Below are 9,242 nucleotides of genomic sequence, written 5' to 3'. Positions count from 1 at the left end.
CGCCAACACAGGACAATACACCATTATCTTTCTGAATGTGCTAACTGCTCACAGCGACTTCAAAACATGCAAACTCAGAGCGAGGGTTTGAACTTTCATTTCCATGTCCACATGTTCTTGTTCAAGAAATGACGGTGACTGTAGCATTTCCATCATAAAGAAATGGCCAAATGTTAAATGATTAAGTGGACATTTGCAGTCATTTGTTATAATGTACATACATTTGAACTGGTTTGTTCAATAAAACCATATGATTACTTGCTTTTGATATTGTATTTGAACCAGTTATTGCCTCATTAATATTTTATATGTATTTTAAGTCATTTTATAGTCTACTGTTTGCTTAGGTCTATTTGTATTACCACAAAAAAATAAAGAAAAATGAAAATGAATCATCAGAATAATCAACGACTACCAAAATAATCATTAGTGACAGCCCTGAGTGAAATACAAATCAATTCCTGAAATGCTGAGAGCTCTTTTCAAAATGAGGCAGCAAAGGTTCAATCAAACACTACATCAGACATCAGGGCTGAGCATGTTATAAATGTGGACTCACTGAGTGTCTGCTGAAGTTTAGGTCTCTATATCTTCACTCGCGCGACGCTTTTTACTGCGCTGTGACGTCACACAGGCGGCTCGCGGAAATGGCCGAGCATCCACGGAAAAACACGAGCTGTTCTCCATTAACTTTAACCGATTAAAACATCGATTGAGATTCTGCACGATGTCACTGCTAGTCGTTATACACACAAATCCCATCTGAATTCATTGTATGTGTGGATTATTTGGTTTTATTTTAAAAAATATTCTAAGAAGCACACACAACACAAAATTTACCCGTTTGTTTCTGCACTGTTACACATTTTCCTGTGTTAACGTTATGACGGCCGATGAATCTCTTACATCCTGACTTTAAATAAATAAGCATATGTTTAGTACGTTTAAACTGCAAGATTGTTACCTTGTTAGAAAACAAACTCTGGTTTTTAAAAAATGCGCTCGTGACTCGCGCTCTGTTGAGTTCCATTTTGGAACGTTCGTGCATCGCGATGACGTCACTCGGCTGTCCCTTGTAAGCGCGCGCTCGCAGACTGCCTTCACACAGTTAACTTGTGTTTAAGCTGAGCGTTTGTCAAGAGTTTGCAGATAGAAAATCTACATACGAAAGACAGAAACACACAGTGTACAGACAGACTAAAGTCTACACAGAGTTTGTCCTCTCTCAGTCTCAGTCTCAGCATCGCGATGTGCTCAGCATCTGAGTCCGTGTGTAATGAGACAGAAGCGGCTGCGTGGCTGGAGAACATCAGCTTCTGCAGCGGCTTCTGTCTCTGGATCGACCAAGAGCTGAGTATCGATTCACTGCCAGCTGACTCACAGCAGAGGGCTTCAGCAGCAGAAGCAGAAGCAGAAGCAGTGAGTGCACAGCCTTCTGCTGAGAAAAGCCCAACAGGTCAGATCACTGTAAAAAACAAACCCTTTCATCTCATTATAAAATAAGACACATTTTATAGTCGGGAAATACTTGCATAATATTTTTAGTGACAAATATTGTAGTCAAAAAATTTGCATTAGTTTTTGCAGTTGTAAGGGGCAAAACAATAAGCTTGGACCCCCTAAATTTGGGATCATATCACAGCAAATAATTTTGGGTAAAATGCGCAGTTTGTCCTGTAAACTATATATATTAAAAAGAAAAACATCACCGGCTGCTCAATTCAAATCTGCGTTCGCTGGCTGGCACAGAGCCAGAGACAAGGTTTTAAAGCACTGTGCATTACAACCAATCACATACGATTCTGTTGAGCTTATGAATGCAAGGACCAATCAGAAGCGTTCGCTGTCTCGTCACCGCGCGCGCTCGCTTATTGAATTGTCTGACTTATTCTCTCATCAGAAACAAGTGAAGATGTATGAATTTAAGTAAGATATTAATTTCACAGTGTAAACACTACAGATTTAGAGATTATTATGGCAGTTTTGAGAGTGCTTGAACTCAATGGACTTGATAATGTAAACGTTCTTTGCTCTCTTTTTGTACAATGCAAGTGTTATAGGCTAATTAGTAACTTACAATGTTTTTATTAAATTCACATTAAGTCAGTCGTATTAAAAGTATTTTATGGTATGACACGCATATCTGGTACTTAAGTAAAAAGACGGGCTTTTATGTAGTTAATAGATTATTGCCCATCGCCCATTATAGTTCAACTAATATAATCTATAAAGGTGCAAAATGCATTTACTTACACACATTTGAGAATCGAGATATTTCATGATTTATTTTGGGGATAGGCTATATCAAATAATAATAATAATAATAATAATAATAATAATAAAACCCCTGCTGAAAAACAAAACAAAACAAAACACCATTACAAAATTAGTAATGTTTTTACTTGATATAATGGGACTTGTGTTGGTTTTACTGGAAACTTTAATGGTGCCTGTGGGTCTCTGCTGGTAATTGGTTGCCTTCTATTGGTGGCTTGTTAAAACTAATAAATCCTAATGGAATATGTCCTAAAACACACTACAAAAAAAACCTTTCAACAAACCTTGAAACATTCATTTTAGTTGAAATTGTTATAGATTACTTCTAGAGCTATTGCAGTGATACATGACATGGTGAAAAATGACTGAATGAATAATACTTAAAGTAGGTTAAGATGAATTTTAAAATTGGTAAGGGGTCGTTCACACAGAAAGTGTTTTTGAAATCGGCTGCACTACTTTTCCATTGTTTTCCTAAGTAAACATGCGCTACACAGACATCTTTAATAATCACTGATGTTTAATCTGTGGTCGGACATGTTTCTAATATTTTTCCTTGTTGTTTTTCTTCAATTAAGAAATTCCTACACGAGGCAACAGGAGGAGCAGAATCCATGCGTTCTTCAAGAGAGCGTGGAAGGCTGTAAAGAAGCCGTTCCTCCACTGCAGACGGACAAGAGAGGAGTCTGGTGCTCCACAGCGGTCTGTCCCGGGTCCCTCTGAGCTCCAGAACGTGCCTGACACCGATCCAGCGTCTGTCCCAGATCTCGCCGACTGGAGGCCAGCTACCAGTGAGCACCCTTATTTCACTTTTTAATTCCAATATCACCTACTTTAAAACAAATGTAAACCTTAACCATGGATAGTTTGCTTGTTTAACAAATATAAATAAACATATTTGTCACAGACAGCAGTTCTATAATATCAGACATGCAATTTAATATAAGATAACTAAACCTATTCTGCAACCTCTTGTGTTTTTCAGAATCTTTGTACCAGTTATACACAATGCAAGATTTGATAGGAACGGGAAGCTACGGCAAGGTGTTCAAGGCAATCCGAAAATCTGACAGCCAAGAGGTAACACGCTTTTACTGAACATTTTGCTCCTTATGTAGAGATCCATGTCCACTTGATCTAAACGTGTTTAAAATAAATGACAGATTGGAAAATGTAAGAGAAATTAATAGTATATATATATTTTTTTTTCTCTCTTTGCAGGTTGCCATCAAAAGAATGAAGAAACGGAACAACCGCTGTTCTCTTCAAATTGTGAGTTGGCAAAGAGTAAAGAATACATGTTTACCGCTGCTCTGCGAAACCTGAATCCACAGCTATCTAACCTTCGTCGTCTTGTCTCGTTCTCTAGCCTGGTTGCTCCAGGCCTCTGGCTACAGAAGTGGGGCTGATGCTGATGTTGAGACGTCCTCCAGTGTGCCCCTACATCATAGAAATGTACGAGTGGTTCGATCAGCCGCTGATCTTCTCGCCGTTCTGGAGTTCCCTCAACCGTGCGTGTCCTTGCGAGAGTTCATCAATGATTCGTCAGGACTGACTGAACCGTCGCTGCGGCTTCATGCACCAGTTAGTCCTGGCGGTGCAGCACTGCATAGACCACGGCGTCTTTCATAATGACGTCCATGCTGACAACGCCCTGGTGAACACAGACACTCTGGAGCTGAAGCTGATCGACTTCGGCTCCGGTCACCTGCTTGACAGCGATGGCTATGACAGCTTGAAATACATAGGTGAGCTGGCTTTTTGTATTGCATTGTGATTTCATTTGTTTTCTGAAAAACACGTGGAAAAATATTAATCACACAACGTCTTGCTTACAGGAGCATTACAGTTCTGCCCACCAGAGGTCTTCTCGAAGCCCAAATACTACGCCGTCCCAACAAACGTCTGGGCTCTAGGTGTTACGCTGTATATGATGGTGAACGTAAAGCTGCCTTTTACCAGCGTCAAGGAAATATTGGAAGCCTGTCCTTACACTTGGAAAGCTGACGTATCCATCGGTGAGCAAACAGACACTGATTTACCTCTCATTATAGCTTTATCAGATACTTCAGAAGGTATTTTCACACGTCAGCTCTGGTGTGTTACGTGGTCTTGACTAACCATCGCTCTCCTCCAAACTTTTACAGCATGCTGTGATCTGATCTACCAGTGTCTGGACCCCAGTCCAGCGAAGCGGCCGGCGTTACAGCAGATCTTACAGCACGAATGGTTTAAAAGTCAGGTCTAGGATGAAGGCATCTGGGTCAGACGGAAGGTAGCGTAACAAAACTACATTTGCTGTTGTATTTTTCAATTCTGAATTATGATCAGAAAACGAAGCAGCTATTGAACAGTACTGAACTGACTAGAGGCCATTTTAATGTTCCGGTCCTTTTCTAAATAACATGATTAGATGATGAAACAGAGAATACTCCTGCTTTGTGTTCCTCAGTGGACACACAACATCCAGTCGGCTGGAGAACCCTGGACTAGATAGGAAACAGAGACAGAAACAATGCCAAATTTTCTTGAGACCATGAACCATAGACCTCTAAAGGACCAATGTGGCCATTTCTAAAATAGTAAATAATTTAATAATGGAAAAGAGGGGTCAGATTTTGCAATGTTTGAAAAGCTAATTCTTTTTCAAACACATTTTCCAGTCTCGGTCTGGCCTGATGTTATTTGCCGTGACTGGCAGTGATTTGGTCATGATTTCACATATGAATGCAGTGCTTCCAGGTTCTTCAGTCAAGTGGTTTTTCATGATACACTTAACCAGCGCTGCAGCTCTAATGATCGGTTAAGCATTATAAAATATAAATCATAATAATTTATTATTTTAGTGTATTATTAAAAATTGCAAATAAAATTTGTTAAATTAAAGTTATTCCTGTGTTGTTGTTAATTGTTTTTGAAAGAAATAAAAGTAGGTTATTTTTAAACTTGTGACAGGTTGTTAAATACACAGTATTTAAAACAATGCTTCTGAATCCTGACAATTTAAAAAAAAAAACTGACTTAAAAGTAAAATGCCCAACAAGGAATTTGGCTATTTATTTATTGGTTAAAAACACTTAATCACACAAACAATGAGATATAAATAGAATTTAGCAGGTTTTGATTGTAGAAGTTACTTAGCAGTATTTTATTTTATTACACACCCTGTTAAATAACAGATGGTCATGGGCTTATATGTGGTGGTATGATGTGTTATGTGTTGGGGCTGGGCTTTAAAGTTTTCTCAATAGCCTGATGAGTTAGCAAACGACAGTCCAATTAATTCCTGATGGAACCAAATCAAGTCTCAAGTGGCTAAATGGTACTAGACAGGTTATTGGAAACATTAAATATTGCCATCCTTGTACAGCTTGTAGCAAAACTTGACTTAATTTATTTCTGTAAATTCTGTTTTCTGGATTCTGTGTTTTATGCTCCAATGCAAATTTATCATAACAGTGGTGTCTAATGAAATGAATTAAATAAAACTTAATTTAATCAATCTTTTAAAATATACAATCAATCAAATCAAATCAAATTCAATTTACAAGCCACTGTAATTTTTATTTATTTATTTATTTATTGTCAAATAAGATGCACATTAATGAAAAAATTACTTGGTCAGGGATGTGGACTCAACTCGCATGACTTCGACTCAACATAATTAAAGAAATAACACATTTTCAAAGATCTGTGTTAAGTGTAAAATGGAAGACGGTACATATTTTTATTGTATTTTTGACTGTTTTCATATTAAGGCATTCTGGTCGGATGTTGTTCAAGAAATTAATAACATATTGGGAATCTCTCTGGACCTTGACCCACTGGTATGTATTTTATGGATTCTTTCATACAACACCTGGAGCTCTTCTAAGATTTAATTGCTCAAATACATCTAATGCCACTTCAGATGCAGTTTCTGTGTTTCCTCAGCAGTGGAAAGATGGAGTTTGTTCATACTGAGTTCATTTGAATGGTAACAGCTCTACAGTTTCTTATTATTCTACCTGAATTAATTGAAACAATGTAAGAATTTGTTGTGAAAGATGAGACATTTAACAATTGAAGAGGGAAATGACATGTTTTATATACATCAACTCCTTTTCAGTTAATTGTTATTTCTACCTCTTTCCAGTCACAGAGCTCCTTATTTTTAGAGTTGTTTAAGTGAGAGAACATCTGTAACTTAGTCCAGATTGGGGGAATTGTAATGTTTAATATTTTTTATTATGTAAATAATTTTTTTGCATTGAAGAAAAAAGTAAAGATTTTTGTTATGCTGTCAATTATAGTTCTTAGAAAGAAAATCGTAATCGGCAAAAATCGGTATCGGCGGGTCAAACGGAAATCGGAATTGGACAAGAAAATTGCAATCGGTGCATCTCTAGTTTAAAAAAAAAATTTGATGGTTCTACATCTGTACAAAGACAGGCATAGTCATTAAAATGGTAAAGTTTGAAAATTGATGGATATTAATTACAGTATATGGCTATGTTTAAAGTCTATTTATAAATAATATTAATGGCTAATTCTTGCCATTGTGACTCTCGTCCTGTAATACTCTCTCAAAGCAGTTGTTCCTGTGTTGCTGCTGAATTGACCTACTATAGTAAGAATATCAGTTTTTCTAAAATTATTGTTGGAATAATCATATTATTACTATTATTATTATTAACATGTCCCCTGTGTATCTCTAGGGAGTCAAGCCAGGTTCTGTCAATAGAATGGTGATTCTGTCAATGAAACTCGCTGAGGGATTAAGGTGGGACACTTTTAAATTCTCCATTGTAGTATTTTAAATAAACTTTTCTAAACTCATGATTTCTAAAATACTTGCTGTATGAGATCACTTTTTAAGTGGCAATATTTTCCTAGAATTTCAGTGACATTTGACAGCATTATGATGACCCCACAACATCAATTAATGTCAAATACTTCAAACTCATACAAAAAAAAAAAGGTGAATATAGTTTTAAATAAGAAATATGAAAGATTAGACAACAGATTATGAACTAAGGTATTTACCTTTTGATGAACACTTTTATTCCATTTCAGGAGTACGCTTTACAAGGGTGTCACCAGTGAGCTGCCTGAGTAAACATGAACAACTACACGAGGTCATTGACAGTAACTTTGGAAATGGCTCACAATATCGAGCAAGCCACCAAAGACCAGAGCGCATCCCTTGATTGGCATTCTGTCAGAAAACCACGGGTAACATCATCTTGTTTAGGGAGGTTTGTCATGTGTGGCCAGAGCTCAGCTGAACACCTGGCTGAAAGAGTTTACGGAGGAACTCGCCAGACAGCAGACATGAAGAGAGGCCTCGAAATGAAATCTGCAGCGGTGGAGGAATACTGTCTCCTGGACTACTGAATACTGGACTCTTTTGTTTTAACGGTTAAATTACATTTTATAAAATAATGTGTCTAATGTCTAATTAAAATCATGAAACTTATACAATTGAACATCAATTTATTAAAAGTTGAACATGGGCCAGTGAGCCATTTTTTAAATTTATTTGATAATTATATTAAACACACTATGATTATTATAATTACAATAACAATTGTTGCAATAAAAAACAAAACAGAGTAGCAAATACCTTGTGAAGATTGTCCACTCTACTTTTGGTGCTGTTGAAACCTAAAATGATCTGTGGTGTCCTGTCCTCTCATTCACTGACTGTAGGACACGATTGTGTGTCTGTGTGAAGGCAAACAGTGATGTCTCTCATGCTGTGTCTCTGCAGGTTTTCTGGTGTATACCTGCATATTCCAACAGTAGCTGGTGTTTGCATCAGATTTTGATTCTATATTATTTCGCAGGTTTGCTAGTCATATATTGCTTGAAAGCTAGGGCACCATCTCCTGAATGCAACCAGACACTCGTTAACTGTGATGTTGAGACCAGGACTGTACAGCACATCAACAGAAGACTCTACCCAGTTGTCCCAAATCTTTTGGATAGGGGCCAGCTTATCATTTTCCCTCCTTGCAGCTCTTGTCCTCTTATCATCAAATCACACCACACAATCCTTGACAGTCGGTGGAAAGTTTTCAGTGGCATGGTGGCCAGAAAAATCGCCTTCCCCATCTTACCTTCGGCATAAGCTATGTGTTGCTTCACGATGTGACTTCAAACCACCAGCAAGAATCAGGAGGCCGAGAAATGCTTGCATTTCAGTACAGTCAGGCGCGGACTGGTCATCGGGAGAACCAGGACAATTCCCGGTGGCCTGGCAGCCGATTTGGCCTGCTGCCCAGGCCCAGATTAAAAATTCAGAGGCACAATCAAGGTTTTCGATGTCATTTTCATTTAATCTTGCCTGTAATGCCTGATAAAGCAGCGTTCATGAGCGGAGCTCTGCTTTGTTTACAGACGTTACCGGGGAAACCTCTATTTTTCCCGCTCTAAAAGCACCTCCTGCTGGCAGAGAATGAGTGGGCCACTCGAGGACGTTCAGAGTTGTCTTAGGGTCATTTGGCCTCATTCATGAAACACGAGCAGAACAAATATTTGTGTAAATCGTTCGTAAAGCCGTTCTGACGTAAACTTTTGAATTCATGAAAATGTTCGTATTTTCAAAACGTAAGTTGGTACGAAAGAAATGTACACTGCTCCCTACCACGTGTAAATGGTGCGTAAAACGTTCTGTGTTCTTTTTGGCAAAACTGATGACACTGAATTTTGATGCACTGCCATAATAATTACAAGCTAATTTGCCCCTGCCCTCTTTCAGAATGTTTTTTTTGTTTGTTTTTTTTTGTAGCTGAGTTGATAACAGTAAAACGCAGCGCTCGTCACTGTCACTATTTACCCAGCCGTAAATAGAGGACGGGTGGGACAAATAGCGACCAACCATCCTACTTGTACAACGACTGCCTACAACAATGGAGAAGTCAATATTATTGGTTACTGCTTTTTTATATTTAGTAAAATTCTTAAAAATAAGATACTAGTAA

The 9,242-nt window shown here is 37.9% G+C and overlaps 1 protein-coding gene and 1 long non-coding RNA gene across 2 annotated transcripts; both read left to right on the top strand.

Moving 5' to 3' along the window:
- The first annotated feature begins 348 nt into the window (after nt 1–348).
- LOC131534426 (uncharacterized) lies at nt 349–3,832 on the top strand. Its single transcript, XM_058767291.1, has 5 exons — nt 349–1,456; nt 2,856–3,068; nt 3,263–3,357; nt 3,499–3,549; nt 3,647–3,832. The coding sequence occupies exons 1-5, from the start codon at nt 1,249–1,251 to the stop codon at nt 3,830–3,832; spliced, it is 753 nt and encodes a 250-aa protein (XP_058623274.1). The 5' UTR covers nt 349–1,248.
- A 154-nt stretch (nt 3,833–3,986) lies between these two features.
- LOC131537660 (uncharacterized) lies at nt 3,987–7,857 on the top strand. The gene is made up of 3 exons (XR_009270361.1): nt 3,987–4,552; nt 6,036–7,039; nt 7,333–7,857. It is a non-coding gene; the product is annotated as an uncharacterized LOC131537660 (long non-coding RNA).
- Nucleotides 7,858–9,242: the final 1,385 nt, after the last annotated feature.

The sequence above is a fragment of the Onychostoma macrolepis genome, chromosome 03 (genome assembly GCF_012432095.1).
Source record: "Onychostoma macrolepis isolate SWU-2019 chromosome 03, ASM1243209v1, whole genome shotgun sequence".
In the NCBI taxonomy this organism is placed as follows: Eukaryota; Metazoa; Chordata; class Actinopteri; order Cypriniformes; family Cyprinidae; genus Onychostoma; species Onychostoma macrolepis.
Note: the sequence above shows the minus strand (reverse complement) of the source record. Positions and strands in the feature narration are given on the sequence as shown.

Bases quoted from the DNA above. Each gene is read 5' to 3' on its own strand.
- LOC131534426 (XM_058767291.1), top strand. From the start codon at position 1,249: ATGTGCTCAGCATCTGAGTCCGTGTGTAATGAGACAGAAGCGGCTGCG. The intron at 1,457-2,855 runs GTCAGATCACTG...TCTTCAATTAAG, and splicing joins TGCTGAGAAAAGCCCAACAG to AAATTCCTACACGAGGCAAC. The intron at 3,069-3,262 runs GTGAGCACCCTT...TGTGTTTTTCAG, and splicing joins CGACTGGAGGCCAGCTACCA to AATCTTTGTACCAGTTATAC.